Source organism: Salmo trutta, chromosome 10 (genome assembly GCF_901001165.1).
Source record: "Salmo trutta chromosome 10, fSalTru1.1, whole genome shotgun sequence".
NCBI classification, from domain to species: Eukaryota; Metazoa; Chordata; class Actinopteri; order Salmoniformes; family Salmonidae; genus Salmo; species Salmo trutta.
Window position 1 is genome coordinate 32,330,641 of NC_042966.1, and position 18,773 is coordinate 32,349,413.

General features: G+C 43.7%; 1 protein-coding gene across 4 annotated transcripts; it reads left to right on the top strand.

The window, feature by feature from the left end:
- The first annotated feature begins 1,922 nt into the window (after positions 1-1,922).
- On the top strand, positions 1,923-11,576 carry LOC115201563 (ZP domain-containing protein). 4 transcript variants are annotated; one of them, XM_029765314.1, is made up of 10 exons: positions 1,923-2,236; positions 4,807-4,852; positions 5,019-5,208; positions 5,239-5,264; positions 5,394-5,578; positions 6,781-7,041; positions 7,608-7,747; positions 9,355-9,451; positions 9,680-9,869; positions 10,079-11,576. In XM_029765314.1, the coding sequence occupies exons 2-10, from the start codon at positions 4,816-4,818 to the stop codon at positions 10,201-10,203; spliced, it is 1,251 nt and encodes a 416-aa protein (XP_029621174.1). In that variant the 5' UTR covers positions 1,923-2,236; positions 4,807-4,815; the 3' UTR covers positions 10,204-11,576. The 4 variants fall into 4 exon arrangements, with proteins under 4 accessions (XP_029621174.1, XP_029621172.1, XP_029621171.1 ...); XM_029765312.1 differs by having other exon boundaries at positions 1,926-2,236; positions 5,019-5,261; XM_029765311.1 differs by having other exon boundaries at positions 1,927-2,236; positions 5,019-5,264.
- The last annotated feature ends 7,197 nt before the right edge of the window (positions 11,577-18,773 follow it).

Here is an 18,773-nt window from a genome sequence, read left to right on the forward strand (position 1 = left end):
CTCTCGGTTCCAGCTTTGATGCACCTGTACTGACCTCGCCTTCTGGATGATATCGGGGTGAACAGGCCGTGGCTCGGGTGGTTGTTGTCCTTGATGATCTTTTTGGCCTTCCTGTGACACCGGGTGCTGTAGGTGTCATGGAGGGCAGGTAGTTTGCCCCCAGTGATGTGTTGTGCAGACTGCACCACCCTCTGGAGAGCCTTGCGGTTGAGGGCGGTGCAGTTGCCATACCAGGCTGTGATACAGCCAGGATGCTCTCGATTGTGCATCTGTAAAAGTTTGTCAGGGTTTTGGGTGACAAGCCAAATTTCTTCAGCCTCCTGAGGTTGAAGAGGCGCTGTTGCACCTTCTTCGCCACACTGTCTGTGTAGGTGGACCATTTCAGTTTGTCCGTGATGTGTACGCCAAGGAACTTAAAACTTTCCACCTTCTCCACTACTGTCCCGTCGATGTGGATCGGGGGGTGCTCCCTCTGCTGTTTCCTGAAGTCCACGATCATCTCCTTTGTTTTGTTGACGTTGAGTGTGAGGTTATTTTCCTGACACCACACTCCGAGGGCCCTCACCTCCTCCCTGTAGGCTGTCTCGTCGTTGTTGGTAATCAAGCCTACCACTGCAGTGTTGTCTGCAAACTTGATGATTGAGTTGGAGGTGTGCATGGCCACGCAGTCATGGGTGAACAGGGAGTACAGGAGTGGGCTGAGAACACACCCTTGTGGGGCCCCAGTGTTGAGGATCAGCGGGGTGGAGATGTTGTTTCCTACCCTCACCACCTGGGGGCGTCCCCAGGATTTAGACCCAGGGTCTCGAGCTTAATGACGAGTTTGGAGGGTACTATGGTGTTAAATGCTGAGCTGTAGTCGTTGAACAGCATTCTTACATAGGTATTCCTCTTGTCCAGATGGGTTAGGGCAGTGTGCAGTGTGATTGCGATTGTGTCGTCTGTGGACCTATTGGGGGCAGTAAGCAAATTGGAGTGGGTCTAGGGTGTCAGGTAGGGTGGAGGTGATATGATCCTTGACTCCTCTCTCTCAAAGCACTTCATGATGACAGAAGTGAGTCCTACGGGGCGATAGTTGTTTAGCTCATTTACCTTAGCTATCTTGGGAACAGGAACAATGGTGGCCATTTTGAAGCATGTGAGGACAGCAGACTGGGATAGGGATTGATTGAATATGTCCGTAAACACACCAGCCAGCTGGTCTGCGCATGCTCTGAGGACGCGGCTGGGGATGCCGTCTGGGCCTGCAGCCTTGCGAGGGTTTACACGTTTAAATGTTTTACTCACATTGGCTGCAGTGAAGGAGAGCCCGCAGGTTTTGGTAGCGGGCCGTGTCGGTGGCACTGTATTGTCCTCAAAGGGAGCAAAGAAGCTGTTTAGTTTGTCTGGTTTTCTTTTTGTAGTCTGTGATTGACTGTAAACCCTGCCACATACCTTTCGTGTCTGAGCCGTTGAATTGCGACTCTACTTTGTCTCTATAGTGACGCTTAGCTTGTTTGATTGCCTTGCAGAGGGAATAGCAACACTGTTTGTATTCGGTCATTTTTCTGGTCGCCTTGCACCTTGCGACTCTAAGGAGTAACTGCAATCCATACTTTGGTTTGGTAGACCAAATGTTAGCATTTCAGATGAAAAATGTGTATGAAGTTCACTGAGCAGGTGTGCAAAGCGGCTGTGTCACGGCCCTATGCCCATATAAAGAGTTCCTGCCACACGGCCCCATGCCAAGAAAGGTCAGAGCCCATATACTGTATGCTCAAAGTTGACAAGCTGCGTTATCAACTTCCAACAATGCTCACAATGGACAGTGGCTGATCGGTAATTGACTAAAACCATTTGTACTCTGTGTTTGTGTGGGGCAAGGACCATTCACACTCCGTCACACAAGCACCAACAGAAACACACATAGAAACATACACACACACACACACACAGAGACTGACTCCACACTTCACTTCACAAACAGAATGATTATCATGTGAGATAAATGGCATGTGAACAAACTGGTATCTGATTGATATTTTAAGAGAGGAGCTTTCATCTCCAGACAGAGCTGGTCTGACAGAGAAAGACAGAGATAGACAGTGACAGTGATACAGATATAGAGACACGGAAAGACGGAGAGAGACGACAGAGAGTGATCCAGCGAGACGACAGAGAGAGTGATCCAGAGAGACGACAGACAGAGTGATCCAGAGTGACAGAATAAGACAGCAGCTGTGATATCTAACTGAAGGTAACACTTCACCATCATTACAATAAGTTCAGCATTGATACTATCATATTAAAGTCAATTTGTGAGTCCATTGAAAAAGCCAGCATGTTCAATACTATATTTATATTAAACGTCAATACAATACAATTCAAATCAATATAGTTGTAAAGTATACAAGAGGAGGCTGGTGGGAGGAGCTATAGGAGAATGAGCTCATTGTAATGGCTGTAATGGAATTATTGAAACGGAATCAAACGTCGTATTCCATTTATTCCATTCCAGAAATTACAACTATCCTTCTATAGCTCCTCCCACCAGCCTCCACTGCTGTAGATGAATAAGTGAACTTTCTTGTTCCCTGTGACTTGACGCTTGCAGAACCCTGTGTGGCAGGAAGCACAATTACAGTCTTCTGACATTGCAATACAGTAGAGTCGAATTAGTTAGAATATCAAAAGCTCAAGATTTTTCAAAAAACATTTCAGTGAACGTATCTGTAACACTATTTTAATACAGTTATAAGTATCATCATCATCCTCTTCATCATTATCATCATCCTCATCAGCATGGGGTGTTCATTCTGGATCCACCAGGATAAATTAACACTACATTATTCATATTATTTATACTGTCATCAAGGCAAAGGGTGGCTACTTTGAAGAATCTCAAATATAATATATATTTTGATTTGTCTACATGATTCCATATGTGTTATTTAATTGTTTTGATGTCTTCACAATTATTTGACAATGTAGAAAATAGTAGAAATAAAGAAAAATGTGTAGGTTGTCCAAATGTTTAACTGGTACTGTATGTATGTATGTATGTATGTACACATTAAAATACAAAAACCCAGTCATAGGAAGCGCAAATACATCATCACAAATCACCCAGAAACTGTTACATTCCTCTACAAATAAGTCCCCAATCAATACTTTAAATTGCCCAAATGGCACCAGAACATAATTAACATGATGAATCAATACCATTGATAATCCAGTTACTTCAAGGACAATTTCATCACAATAAAAACAGTTATGCTGTAAGTGTATATGCACTACTGTAAGATTTGATAGAAATGTTGGTGTTTTATTGCTTTTGTCAGTCACATTAGTCATTTTTAGAACCTCTGGTCGAGTTCCTGCCCATGGATTTGCAGGCGTTGCATTGCATCACCCATTGGTTGCGTGCCACGTCAACGACTGTGCCGTCGGGCATCAGATTTTGCTATATGTGGTTAGCTCATATGTTAAATACCTATCCATGCGTTGTAAGATCTGGCATGCGTCTGCAATGTAGTCGGGCAGGAACTCAACCTCTATTTCACCCTAGTCTACAGTGTACTATTATTCCCAGAGTGTAATGCTCTATTAGCAAGCCCAGCTAAAATAGTCCAAATATATTGCATGGGTGCACCAAATACAACAGGTGTAGAACTTACAGTGAAATGCTTACTTACAGGCCCTAACCAATAGTGCAATTTAAGTTGTAAAATGGTATTAGGTGAACAATAGAGAAGGAAAAAGAAAACAGTAAAATGACAGTGAAAACAACAGTAGCGAGACTATATAGAGCTGGTACAGAGTCAATGTGGAGGGGCACCGGTTAGTCGGGCTAATTGAGGTAATATGTACATGAATGTATAGTTAAAGTGACTATGCATATATGATAAACAGAGAGCCGCAGCAGCGTAAAAGAGGGGTATTTCACATGATTTAAGGGTTGTAATCCAATTTGCGATAGATTTTTTTGCAAATATTCTCAAATCTGCCTAAAACAATGTGCATTTTCCCACCAAACAGACTTATTGCGGCTAAAAGGCTTTGGGTGATGATGTAGGGCACATAAAAATAACTTCTGCCACAAAATTCCCATGTACCAAATGAAAAAGTTAAATGGTTTTCCATCATTTTCAACTCTACTGATGGTTTGGTCTCAAAAACTGTTGCGTTATATAGCCAATGTGCCCACTCTGGTCATGGCATATGCACTTTAACCAACCGCTCACAGATACCAACACAAAAAGATCCCACCATGTCAAACAAACAAATTGGTTGTGACTTTTTAATGTGTCAGGTAATTAATCTGTATGAAATGTGGTTATTGTCACCATTATACTCAAAAGTAATTTGAATTTAGATGCTAATTTGGCTGAGGAACGCCGCTACCATACTGTATCACAGCCTTTTTCACTCCTTCGAACAACGGGCACTTTTATTACGTTGCACTGGTTCTTAGCTAATTGACGAACCCCGCAAATTAAACATCCCAGGTCTGTGGTATTTTTCTGAAAAACAAATCCAGTCCACTCTGATTGTAAAATGTGTGCAGCACGGTAAAATAAATGTTTCCATCCAACTTTTCCCGAAGCTCACTGCCCATCTCCGGTAGTGGGAAGCCATCTTTGATGACGTAATTGTCTTGCGCGACTACTGGTATGGGGAGTGAGCTAAGAGAAACATAAAATGAATCTGAAAATGTGTAAGACATCCCGAAATACTTAATAATAACAATCCAAATGTCAATTTTGCCCTTTAGCCCAGTATAGCTGCTTTGCATTTGATGCATTGTTTCTCCCTTACTTTACATAGTGTGAAGCCATGAAAAAAACAGTGTTCCTGATCATTCTGTTATCAGGTCAGTAAAGGAATAACATCATTTAATGTTTTTGCATTACCGACTTAATAAATAATACATCATTATTTTGTCGAATACATTTAATAGAAATAATATATAAATTAGGAAGTGTTCTTTTGACAATTTAAACCATCTGTTGCACATGTGTTTCAATTAATATTTTCAGGGCTGTGTCCTACAGTAACAAAAGCCACAACCATGGTACAAACTATGGAACCAGTTACTACCCAACCCCAAACTATGGAACCGGTTACTACCCAACCCCAAACAACGGAACCTGTTGCTACCCAACCCCAAACAACGGAACCTGTTGCAACCCAACCCCAAACAACGGAACCTGTTGCTACCCAACCCCAAACAACGGAACCTGTTGCTACCCAACCCCAAACAACAACACTCCCTACTACAGGTGGTAGGTCTACTGAGAAAAACTGGTGCAAACGCAATGCTTTTCTGGTTTGTGAATCTGTGTAATGTTAAACTGCCTGAGCAGATCTCTACTCTCTGACAAGCATAGCATCCTCTCATATCCTCATTTTAGTGACTGTTTCCAAAGCAAGTGTGGTCTGCAACGAGACCAGCATGACGGTGGCTGTGGAGAAGGCCTCCATCGTGGGTCTCTATGAGGACCACCTGCGTCTTAATGACCCGTCCTGCAGCCTGAGCTCCAATAGCAGCCACGTCTTCAGGACCCTGGCCCTCAACACCTGTGGCACCCAGCTGGAGGTCTGGACTTGTATTCACAAAAATAAGTGCCTATCCAGAATCAGATCCTCCCTGTCCCTATAATCATATTCATTATGATCTAAAATAGATTAAAAAAAAATATATGTTTTTCACCTTTATTTAACCAGGTAGGCTAGTTGAGAACAAGTTCTCATTTGCAACTGCGACCTGGCCAAGATAAAGCATAGCAGTTAGACACATACAACACAGAGTTACACATGGAGTAAACAAAACATACAGTCAATAATACAGAAGAAAAAAAGAAAACAAAAAGTCTATATACAGTGAGTGCAAATTAGGTAAAATAAGGGAATTAAGACAATAAATAGGCCATCGTGGCAAAGTAATTACAGTATGGCAATTAAACACTGGAATGGTAGATGTGCAAAAGATGGAATGTGCAAGTAGAGATACTGGGGTGCAAAAGGAGTGGAATATATACAGTATGGGGATGAGGTAGATAGATGGGCTGTATACAGATGGGCTATGTACAGGTGCAGTGATCTGTGAGCTGCTCTGACAGCTGGTGCTTAAAGCTAGTGAGCGAGATGGGAATCTCCAGCTTCAGAGATTTTTGCAGTTCATTCCAGTCATTGGCAGCAGAGAACTGGAAGGAAAGGCGACCAAAGGAGGAATTGGCTTTGGGGGTGACCAGTGAGATATACCTGCTGGAGCGCGTGCTACGAGTGGGTGCTGCTATGGTGACCAGTGAGCGAAGATAAGGGGGGACTTTACCTAGCAGGGTCTTGTAGATGACCTGGAGCCAGTGGGTATGGCGACGAGTATGAAGCGAGGACCAGCCAACGAGAGCGTACAGGTCGCAGTGGTGGGGCTTTGGTGACAAAACGGAGGGGGCTTTGGTGACAAAACGGATGGCACTGTGATAGACTGCATCCAGTTTGTTGAGTAGAGTGTTGGAGGCTATTTTATAGATGACATCACCGAAGTCGAGGATCGGTAGGATGGTCAGTTTTACGAGGGTATGTTTGGCAGCATGAGTGAAGGATGCTTTGTTTTGCGAAATAGGAAGCCGATTCTAGATTTAATTTTGGATTGGAGATGCTTAATATGAGTCGGGAAGGAGAGTCTGATCCTATATCAGCACAGTATTACATATTTGACGTATTATTTCAACCAGATCTTTGCCATTTATATCACTCTGACAGTGATCATCAATTAAAGCAAAATATGTTGCTTTTCAGGAGGAAGAGGACAACCTAATCTTCAGAAACGAGATCACATCCTTTGAGGACTCCAGTGCCGTGATCACCAAGAGGGAGGAGATGGAGATCGAATTCTGGTGCGTCTACCCCAAGAAGGGCAACGTGAGCCTGGAATTCCTGGCCCACAAGATTCCGTACATTTTCAGAGAGAAGGGCTTCGGGAAGTTCACCTACCAGTTTGAGTTCTACCACAGTAGTAGATTCAACAGGATGGTGGATCCATCCAGTTACCCAGTGGAGGTGTGTATGTAGCGCAACTAGTTCACTGAACTATGCTTGCTTAATGTGTTACCTAGCCTGACACCTTAAGATCCAGACCCATTAGGTTTTAGATCAGTGGGCTAACACGATCTTGATTCATGCAGACAGCCCAGATTCATAGAACAAGAAATTGCATCGTCTTTGCTGCTGTAGGGTGGCAGGCAGCCTAGTGGATAAGAGCTTAGGGCCTTTAACCAAAAGGTCAATGATTCGAATCCCGAGTCGACAAGGTTAAAAAAATCTCTCAATGTGTCCTTGACCAAGGCACCTAATTGCTCCTGTAAGTCACGCTGGATAAGAACATCTGCGAAATGACAAAAATTCAAAATGATCTACTTTCCCGACGTAAATATAGCTATATTGAGTTAACTAATAAATAATGCAAATATCCTAGCCAATGTACAGGCTAATTGGTTATGTCACAGATCTAGAATCAGCTTACCTTACCTAAATCTTGACTCTATGGGTTGGTAGAAGGCAGTAAAACTAACAAACTGACCTTAGTTCAGTGTCATATGACAACATCATCTTCTCTGTGGTTCCAGGTGGAACTGAAAGAGATGGTCTACATGGAGATCACGTCCACGTCCTCGGTCCCCAACACTGAAATGTTTGTGGAGTCATGCATGGCCACGCCAACAGACAACCCCAACGACCCAGAGCACTACAGCATCATCCAAAACGGGTCAGTGACAAACACTAAGACCCTGACCAAACCGGCCACAAGTGTTACGGATGCACCTGTTGATTTTGTCTATCCACCCTTGACGCAATCATAACACGCAGTTTAAAATACATAAACCAACGGTGAACAAACTATATTAATTTGGGGGCAGGTTGAAACACACATGAAGCATCCATGGACATTTAGCTAGCTTGCTGTTGCTAACTAGTTTGTCCTGGGAGATGAACATTGGGTTGTAATTTTTCCTGAAATGCATACGGTCCTGGATCTTTGTAGATACTGTATGGCTGGATCTGTGTAGAATTTTTACACGGAGACATACAAAATCATGTGTTTCTCTACTCCGACGATTAATCCAAAGATAAAACGGGGAATTTAGTTCGTTGTTAGTTATTTATCTTGGATTAATCTCACTTCATTCCCCTTGCAAGCACCCAAATGGGTTTGCATGCTCGTGAAAACCAATGAGTAGATGGAAGAGGTAGGACTTGAAGCGCGTCGAATGTCTCAAACAGAACCAAGTTCTAGCGCTCGTACCACGAGCAGTGTGGATGAAAATAATATGTACAGTTAATTTATTTTGCAATGTTCGCACACCCAACACAGATGGTTTGGTTTCCCTATAGCCCAAAGGCCGGCATACTGTATGGCGATACTGAGTCTTTTCATCTAAGCGTCCACAGGCAGTGTATCCAGCCGGCTATATTCTCGTATCCCCCATGGACTTGTTCTTACATAAAACATTCTCCATTCAGGCTGCAAAAGCATTGATTTCCTCTTTAACTCAATTTAATGGTGAGAAGGCGGAAAAAAATTAAAATATGCCTACTTTCTCTATGAAACACCATTTTCCACCTTCATTCTAGAGTGGCTAATGCCTAGGAATGCTATTCCCGGATGTTGCATATTGCTTTCAGCCAATCAGATTGCAGCAGTCTGTTGTTTACCCCCGGGGCATATTCCTTCCACCGATTCAGTTGCAAAACGTTTCTTAAATAGAAGCAAACGGAACGAAACAGGGAGAGATCGAGCTGAATTTGTCAAATTGAAACTCTCATTTTGCTCTGTTTGCTTTCGTTTGGTTCTTAAACGGTAAACGGTTCCCATAATGAATTCACCCAAGACTGAACGAGGGGTACAATATCAGGAAGTAGCATTAGCCACTCTAGCATGGTGGTGGAAAGTGGTGTTTCATGAAAAAAGTATGCATATTTTCCCCGTTTTTTTCCCAGCTTTTTCGCCATTAAATCGAGTTAAGGAGGAAATTGACACCATTACAGCCTGAATGGAGAATGTTTTAGGTACGAATCAGTCTATAGGGGATACGAGTGTATAGCCGGCTGCATACAGTGCATTTAGACAGATGAAACAACTCAATATCACCATCTGCCAGCCTTTGGGATAGTTTCCCTATAAGTCATTGCTTCACTGTTGTGTATTCTCACATATAGGATGCATCCCAAATAGGGCTCTGGTCAAAAGTAGTGTACTGTGTAGGGAATAAGGTGCCATTCAGGACACAAACTTAGTTTATTGCAGCGCCCCTTCCAGGTGAAACATTTCATTTTTGGAATGACTCACTAACTTACCGTATATTCTTTCCCCAGCTGCAAGAAGGACGAAACTGTTCAGATCTACTCTAGTTCCCAATCCCAGTTCCATTTTGCAATGGAAGCTTTCAAATTCATTGGTATGCATGACCAGGTAAATACAGGGTGGGTTAAGGAGCACCTGGTTGGCTTACACTGCCTGACTGGGTGGGCTATGTGTTTGAAGTTGTTTTACCTATTCAAGCCACCCTTTTTTATATAAGTAGAGACTGCATTACTTCAGTAAAGTTAATCTCTACCATATTTTGTGTTTTGAGTTGCAATTCAGTCACCTCTGATTCTAATTTCCCATGAGCTTGATTGTGACCTGTGACGCCTCCAGGTGTACATCAGCTGTGCAGTGGTCCTGTGTGAGACGGGGAACACCAACACCCGCTGTGCTCAGGGCTGCATCAATGGCACTACGGCCACAACTCCCCAGCATCGCCAAGAGAGAGAGGCCACCCTGGAGACCAACCCCCACTACATCTCCCAGGGGCCTTTGCGTGTGAGGAGGAGAGCCGATACCAAAGGTAATTCTGAAAATCTGGTCAAATGAATGATTTAGTCAGATTTAGATATATGGCCCCAATACTTTAAATCTGGTGGGATAAAGTATTTAGCCAACAACTGTAGATAATGTGTTAAATGCATATCTACATTACAATCCCTTTTGCATTGAGGAAATACTAATAGTGGAGTAGGCAAACACCCTTTCAATAAATTCCTTTTCCCTCTCCAGCTGCTGATGTGACTTTGAACCTGAATTTGTTGTTCATCGCTGGCAGCTTCCTGGCAGCAGTCGCCATGGTGTGTGGAGTGGTCATGTACAGATCCAGGGAGTCAAAGGATAAATATCAACCTTGACACACTTTTACATGTTTTCTTTTTAACAATCATTACATTTACTGTACTTAAAGGACCTATATGTAATATTTTTGCATTGTAATTTCAGAAAAAGTCCTTAAAGGTCCAATGCAGAAGTTTTATATCAATATCATTTCTGGGTAACAATTGAGTACCTTACTGTGATTGTTTAAAAAAAAAAAAAGCTTTTTCTCAAGCAAGAATTTTGCTAGGACTGTGTGGGAGTTGTTTGAATAGGGAGGAGAAAACTGAGAATGAACTGTTATTGGCAGAAAGGTTTGGAACTCTATTTCTAATTGGTCTATTAATTAATTTACCACAAGGTGATGTCACCATGGAAGCCTAAAACAAGCGGAAGTTTCAGGTGGATTTGATCATCATTTTCACAATTTCACAGTATTATTCAAACCTCATAGTGTGAAAATATATATAAAACACAGGGAAATCAAGTTTTTGACTGCACAGGGCCTTTAATATATCTCCAGCAATAGTGGAATAATAATGTTTCACACAAAAAATTACCCCAAAATGTTATTGGGCCCAAAGAAAATTGCATTCAAGTGGTGCAGCCTTTTTATTGCTCAACAAAAAACGGACCGTCTGTTGTCAAATTGACAGGGGCCATCAAATCTCTTGTTGTCAAATTGACAGGGGCCAGCAAATCTTTTGTTGTCAAATTGACTGGGGCCAGCAAATCTCTTGTTGTCAAATTGACTGAGGCCAGTAAAGGGCAAGCATCAAACATGTAGAAATTGCTTAGCACCAGTCAATTTGACAGCAAGAGATTTGCTGGCCCCAGTCAATAGGACAACAATAGATTTGTTTGTTGACCAATAAGATGACTGTACCATTAGAATACAATTTTGTGTGGGCCCAATAAAAATGTTGGGCCCAGACATATCTGTAGATACTGTATATTAAGGAAATGTTCTGAAATTACAATGTAAAAAATATTACATATCGCTCCTTTCAAAGCTATCTGAGGTGGTTTGGAAACTAACTGTATCTGTAATTTCTTGTAATATTTAGTGAATTGGGAAAAATGAAGGATTAACATTTTGTATCACAGGAGGTTGATGGCACCTTAGTTGGGGAGGGTGGGCTAGAGTAATGGCTCATAGTAATGGCTGGAACGGAATCAGTGGAATGGTAATCGAACACATCAAACATATGATTTCCATGGGTTTGATACCATTCCATTCACTCCATTCTAACCATTATTATGAGCCGTCCTCCCCTCAGCAGCCTCCTGTGCTTTGTATTAATGACTAAATACTCTCTGTTGCTCTATTAATTGTCTCATTGATAAGAATGATGGTAAAACCGAATGACAAATGTGAGATTATTAAACGTTTGGTACAGTATGTTTCACACATTGTTTGCTTCTCCCTTTCCCTTACCTATGACCATATCAAAGATTTAATCACAACTGAATCTGGCCTCTGCCACTAATCCAGGCCCTTAGAAGTGACCCCAGCACAGGAGGTTGGTGCCACCTTAATTGGGTAGGACAGTCTCTTGGTAACGGCTGGAGCGGAATCAGTGGAATGATATCAAATACATCAAGGTGCAAAATGGGAGTGAGAGAGATATTACAGGATTATGGGTACTAAGCAAGTCTACGACATGGCTTTTTGGCTACTTCTGGGCTACAGCACCCAATATCATAAACTGAGCACTCCAGATTGTTCACTTTGTTTGCTTTATGTAGTCAGACATTACCGACACACTAATACATAGAAGAGGGGAGGGAAAAGAGGGCAATAGCAATTCAAATCTTGTTCTGCTTAAGCCAGCTCTATAGCTCTCTATTCAAACATGACAATGACAGAGGAGTGGGCTGAATCAGAAACACTAGCATCCAGGCTAGGGATATGCTAACTATTAGCAGAAACAGACTAGCATCTAGGCTAGGGATATGCTAATTATTAGCAGAAACAGACTAGCATCTAGGCTAGGGATATGCTAACTATTAGCAGAAACAGACTGGCATCCAGGTTAAGGACATGCTAACTATTAGCAGAAGCAGACTGGCATACAGGCTAGGGAGATGCTAACTATTAGCAGAAACAGACTGGCATCCAGGCTAGGATATGCCAAATATTAGCAGAAACAGACTGGCATCCAGACTAGGGAAATGCTAACTATTAGCAGAAACAGACTGGCATCCAGGTTAAGGACATGCTAACTATTAGCAGAAGCAGACTGGCATACAGGCTAGGGATATGCTAACTATTAGCAGAAACAGACTGGCATCCAGGCTAGGATATGCCAAATATTAGCAGAAACGGACTGGCATCCAGACTAGGGAAATGCTAACTATTAGCAGAAATAGACTGGCATCCAGGCTGGGGATAAGCTTACTATTAGGAGAAACAGACTGACATACAGGCTAGGAATATGCTAACTATTAGCAGAAACAGACTGGCATTCAGGCTAGGAACATGCTAAGTATAGTATTAGCAGAAACAAACTGGCTACCAGGCTAGGAAAATGCTAACTATTAGTCAACCCTCATCACAGCCTGTTTGATGCTCTAGTGCAGGGGTATTCAATTCTGACCTTAAGAGCTCTAGAGCCTGCTGGTTTCCTGTTCTACCTGATAATTAATTGCACCCACCTCGTATCCCAGGTCTAAATCCGTCCCAGATTAGAGACGAACAATGAAAAAACTCAGTGGAACTCATCTCGAGGGGGAGAGTTGAGGGCTCGAATGGTTTTTACTTTTAATGGATTACTTTGTCGGTCAAAACAGTTGAGAAAGAAAGTCCTGTAAAGACCACGTTGATTCAAGCAGCGAATAGAATGGACACTGTTGCAACAAGGGGGAAATAACTATGTTAATTTACTTCTGTAGGTTATAAAATGTAAAATGGTGCCGGAGAAGACGGTTGACATACTACGTGTCCCCAACCGATAGCTTTTTTGTTCATTTATTTCTATTGCACTCCACACAGCCATTTCCCACGTGGACGTGGACAAAGGAACACCTATGTGAGAATGCTATTCATTGACTACAGCTCAGCGTTCAACACCATAGTGCCCTCAAATCTCATCAATAAGCTAAGGACCCTGGACTAAACACCTCCCTCGGCAACTGGATCCTGGACTTCCTGATGGGCCGCTCCCAGGTGGTAAGTGTAGGTAACAACACATCTGCCAAGCTGATCCTCAATACAGGGGCCCCTCAGGGGTGCGTGCTCAGTCCCCTCCTGTACTCCCTGTTCACTCATGATTGCACGGTCAGGCACGACTCCAACACCTTCATTAAGTTTGCCGATGACACAACACTGGTAGGCCTGATCAACGACGAGACAGCCTACAGGGAGGAGGTTAGAGACCTGGCCGTGTGGTGCCAGGACAACAACCTCTCCCTCAACGTGATCAAAACAAAGGAAAAGATAGTGGACTACAGGAAAAAGAGGACCGAGCACGCTCCCATTCTCATTGACGGGGCTGCAGTGGAGCAGGTTGAGAGCTTCAAGTTCCTTGTTGTCACCAACAAACTAACATGATCCAAGCACACCAAGACAGTAGTGAAGAGGGCACGACAAAACCTATTCCCCCTCAGGAGACTGAAAATATTTGGCATGGGTCCTCAGATCCTCAAAGGTTCTACAGCTGCACCACCGAGAGCATCCTGACTGGTTGCATCACTGCCTGGTATGGCAACTGCTCGGCCTCCGACCGCAAGGCACCACAGAGGGTAGTGCAAATGACCCAGTACATCACTGGGGCCAAGCTTCCTGCCATCCAGGACCTCTATACCAGGCGGTGTCAGAGGAAGGCCCTAAAAATTGTCAAAGACTCCAGCCACCCTAGTCATAGACTGTTCTCTCTGCTACCACACAGCAAGCGGTACCGGAGCACCAAGTCTAGGTCCAAGAGGCTTCTAAACAATTTCTACCTCCAAGCCATAAGACTCCTGAACATCTAATCAAATGGCTACCCAGACTATTTGCATTGCCCCCCTCTTTTACACCACTGCTACTGTCTGATGTTATCATCTATGCATGGTCACTTTAATAACTCTACCTACATGTACATATTACCTCAACTAACCGGTGCCCCTGTACACAGAACCAAGGCCCGTATTCAGAAAGCGTCTTAGAGTAGTATTGCAGATCTAAGAGCAGGGCCCATATTCATAAAGCGTGTGATCCTAGATCAGCACTCTTACTCTGAATACGCTCTGTAAGTACAGACCCAGAAATTCCCAAAGAGAGAGAGGCAGATGGCACTTTCTTCATGCTCTTGAAGAAAGCCTGCCAGTGATGTAATTATAGCTGTGAATCATTATTGAGTCATTGTGGGCCATTTTGACTGATGAAGTCCGTTTCAGATTTCTTGGCAGAAAATGGCTGACAAGACATCATTATCAGTCATTCAGCTAATTGATGTCAGTAGTATCTATGATGTTGGGTCTCTCCCTATCATTTAGGACTTGCTTTACTCTGCACTAGTGTCCAGGGATTTGAGAGACAGATAGAGAAACCAGACAGAAAAAGACATATCGCTTCCTACATCCCTCCCTTCCTTCATGTCTCTCTGGCTCAGCACAGAACATGGGTCCTGTTCCAACATTTTCACATCTCTTCCTTCATGTCTCTCTGGCTCATCACAGAACATGGGTCCTGTTCCAAAATGTAAATATCGCTTCCTACATCCTTCCCTTGCTTCATGTCTCTCTGGCTCAGCACTGTGTACTCTCTGTTCAGGGCCAAATAGCATTCTAGTTTGTGCTGTTTTTTTGTGAATTCTTTCCAAAGTGTCAAGTAATTCACTTTTAGTTTTTTCATGATTTGGTTGAGTGTAATTGTGTTGCTGTCCTCTCTATGTCTCTCTCTTTCTTTCACACACACACACACACACACACACACACACACACACACACACACACACACACACACACACACACACTCAGATATAACAATAATCACATAAATACGTACCCACACACATACACAGTTCCAGTCACAGAGGCAGTGATTACAGAGTAAAGGCACAACTCTTCTGTGGCTTCCCAGCGATTGAGCCCACTGATCTCACTCACACAGAACTACCCTACACCTTGAGCTCTTTCTTCCCTCTCTCTCCAGATGACATCCTGCGACTAGTGAGGTCTGGCTGCCCGACAACCTTCCTGCTCGACCCCATCCCCTTATCCAGACCATCTCTGGAGACCTTCTCCCATTCCTCATCAACTCAATTCTGACTACTGGCTACGTCCCCTCTGACTTCAATATGTCCTGAGTCTCTCCCCTCCTCACGAGAAACCAACACTCGACTCATCTGGCGTCAAAAACGATAGACCTGTATCCCTTCTTTCTTTTCTTTTCAGAACACTTGAGTGTGCTGTCTCTGATCAACTTTCTCGTTATCTCTCCCAGAACGATCTTCTTGACCCTAACCAGTCAGGCTTCAAGACAGGTCACTCAACTGAGACTGCTCTTCTCTATGTCTCGGAGGCTCTCTGCACTGCCAGAGCTGACTCTCCCTCTGTTCTCATCCTCCTAGATCTATCCTCTGCCTTAGATACCTTGAACCATCAGATCCTCCTCTCCACCCTCTCAGGGCCGGGCATCTCAGGCTCTGCACACTCTTGGATTGCATCGTACCTGGCCGCTCCTACCAGGTTACGTGGAGAGGATCTGTGTATGCACTCTCACTAGTGGTGTCCCCTGGTTCTAGGCTCTCTCCTCTTCCCTCTATACACCAAGTCATATCCTCACATGGTCTCTCCTATCATTTCTATGCGGATGACAATCAACTACTTTTCTCCTTCCCCCTTCTGACACCCAGGTGGCGACACGCATCTCTTCATGCCTGGCAGATATCTCAACTTGGATGTTGGCCCACCACCGACAAGACAGAACTGCTCTTCCTCCCAGGGAGGCCTGCCCGCTCAAAGACCTCTCCATCAGTGGTTGACAACTCCACAGTGTCGCCCTCCCAAAGCGCAAATAACCTTTGCGTGACCCTGGACAACACCCTGTCGTTCTCTGCAAAAATCAAAGCAGTGACTCGCTCCTGCAGGTTCATGCTCTACAACATCCATGGAGTAGGACCCTACCTCACAGAGGAAGTGGCACAGGTCCTAATCCAGGCACTTGTCCTCTCCCGTCTGAACTACTGCAACTCGTTGTTGGCTGGGCTCCCCGCTTGTGCCATCAAACCCCTGCAACCTTCCCAAGTTCTCTCATGTCACCCTGCTCCTCCGCACAACCACTGGCTTCAAGTCGAAGCTGGCATCCACTACAAGACCATGGTGCTTACCTACAGAACAGCAAGAGGTACTGCCCATCCCTACCTTCAGGCTATGCTCAAACCCTTCACCCCAACCCGAGCACTCCGTTCTGCCACCTCAGGTCTCTTGTCTGTTATATGTGGTTGTTCTACCGAGCTATCTTAAGATGAATGCATTAACTGTAAGTCGCTCTGGATAAGAGCGTCTACTAAATGACAAAAAAATGTCAAATGTAGAATGTTAATTAATGAGGGTGTTATTACCAAAGAAGAGAACCCTGTCTCTGGTGTTCAGTGACATTGGTTTTAATACATTTGGCCTTAACATGGAGGACATTTCAGGAATAATTAGGAACAGACTTGGTTTTGTTTTTGATATAGACATGGATTCTTTCTTGCCAACAAATTTGGTGTAGTTATTTTCATATCAAAGGCATGTAATCTCATGTCCTTGCCATTACAGCTTGTTGTAGGCTGCAAAGCATAAGTGATGTGTTTGTAAAGGCACAGATAATACGCCCATGCCCTGACGACTGCTCAGAGCATTGGAATGTTGTTGCCAGTCCAAACAAAAACACTGGACTAGGCCTACCAAAAATTATTTTGTCACGCCCTCCCCCCCCCCAAAAACAAATTTTATAAATAGTTTTTTGGTTGATAGCTTGCTGCCATATAAAAAAAAACACACGAAAATATAAAAGATATACTTTGATAAGTTAATAAATTAATACTGACATTAAATTACAGAACAAAATATGGACAAACCTGTAGGAATTTGAGCCAAGAAGACAAGAGGACACTCCCTTATCTTTGGGGTCCAGAAAATACCCCCCCTCCTCTCCCATATCCCGGGAGACCTCCTGCCTCCCTCCCCTAGTCCCCCATCCCTTACTCCTACAGCCCACATATACCACCGAGACAAAATACACCACAATGCGAACACGGCGGCAGCCAGGTAGACTTTATACAGGCAGGCAGTAGAGTTTGTATTGCTCCAGGTTGCAGTATGCGTACCGCCTGGTCTTCTAGATCATGTCGCCAATCACCGGTAGATACAGCACCGCGGCTGCCATGTCGTGAATTAGGTTGCCCTCCCAAGATGAGTACGAGGTCCTGCTTGTCCAGGAGGGTGATGAAGAAGGAGGTGAGGGTGAGGAGCCAGAAAGAGCACTGCCACGAACAAGACGAAGTGGATGGAGCCTTCATATTTGTTGGCGGCAATTGTGACCCAAAGTCCAGCTCAGAATAGGATTTGGAGGATTTGGATGAAGTTGAGAAAAGTCTTAAGGAAGTCCCGGAAATGTTTGCTCACCTCCGGCTGGGTGGGGGGGGGGGATCTCTGCTCTGGAGAACACTGGGTCCTTTTACTGAGTAGAGCAGGGGCTTTCAATCTAACACCGACCCAAATAAAAGATGGAAAAAGGAGGATAGATTGCTTAATAGGTGGTTAGAAGTGTAAAATTAGTCAGAGTTGTTTTTTCTTCTGCACAGACCCAGGTACAGCTGATCTAGGATGAGGGCCCATGTTCATAAAGCGTCTCTTATTCATTGTGAGAAAAAGTGCTAAACTGATTCTAGATCAGCACTCCTACTCTGGGTATGATTCGTTAATATGGGCACAGAAATTCCCAAATAGAGAGACAGATGGCACTTTGTTCATGTTCTTGAAGATACTGAAAGGGAAAGGGGGTACCTAGTCAGTTGCAAAACAGAATGCATTCAACCGTAATGTATCTTCCGCATTTAACCCAACCACTCTGAATCAGAAAGCCTGCCAGTGATGTAATTATAGCTGTGAATCACAGTCGAGTCATTGTGGGCCATTTGGAATGATGAAGTCCATTTTATATTTCTTGGCAGAATATGGCCGACAACACATCCCTATCAGTCATTCAGCTAGTTGATGTCAGTCCATAGCAACAGTAATATTTTTTGTAAGATACAGTACTTCACTGTCTCTCCCTATCCTTTAGGACTTGTTTCACTCTGCACTAGTTTTTAGGGGTTTGAGAGAGACAGACAGGGAGAGACAGACAGGAAGAGACAGACGGGGAGCTACAGATAGAGAAAAGACAGGTAGAGGGGACATGGAGAGAGAGAGACATCCCCACCCCAACCAGTCGACCCTTCCCCAAACAAACCCTAGCCAGCCCCTTCTACCCCTGATCAAATTTCCAATTGGCTATATTTACCATACCACATATTCACCCTGCACACCCTAATTGACAAACAAACAAAGGCAAACTCTTCTCATGCTTTGTTGATTTTTGCTTTAACTAGGCAAGTCAGTTAAGAACAAACTCTCATTTACAATGACAGCCTAG

Bases quoted from the DNA above. Each gene is read 5' to 3' on its own strand.
- LOC115201563 (XM_029765311.1), top strand. From the start codon at position 4,816: ATGAAAAAAACAGTGTTCCTGATCATTCTGTTATCAG. The intron at 4,853-5,018 runs GTCAGTAAAGGA...TAATATTTTCAG, and splicing joins CCTGATCATTCTGTTATCAG to GGCTGTGTCCTACAGTAACA. The intron at 5,579-6,780 runs GTCTGGACTTGT...GTTGCTTTTCAG, and splicing joins CCTGTGGCACCCAGCTGGAG to GAGGAAGAGGACAACCTAAT.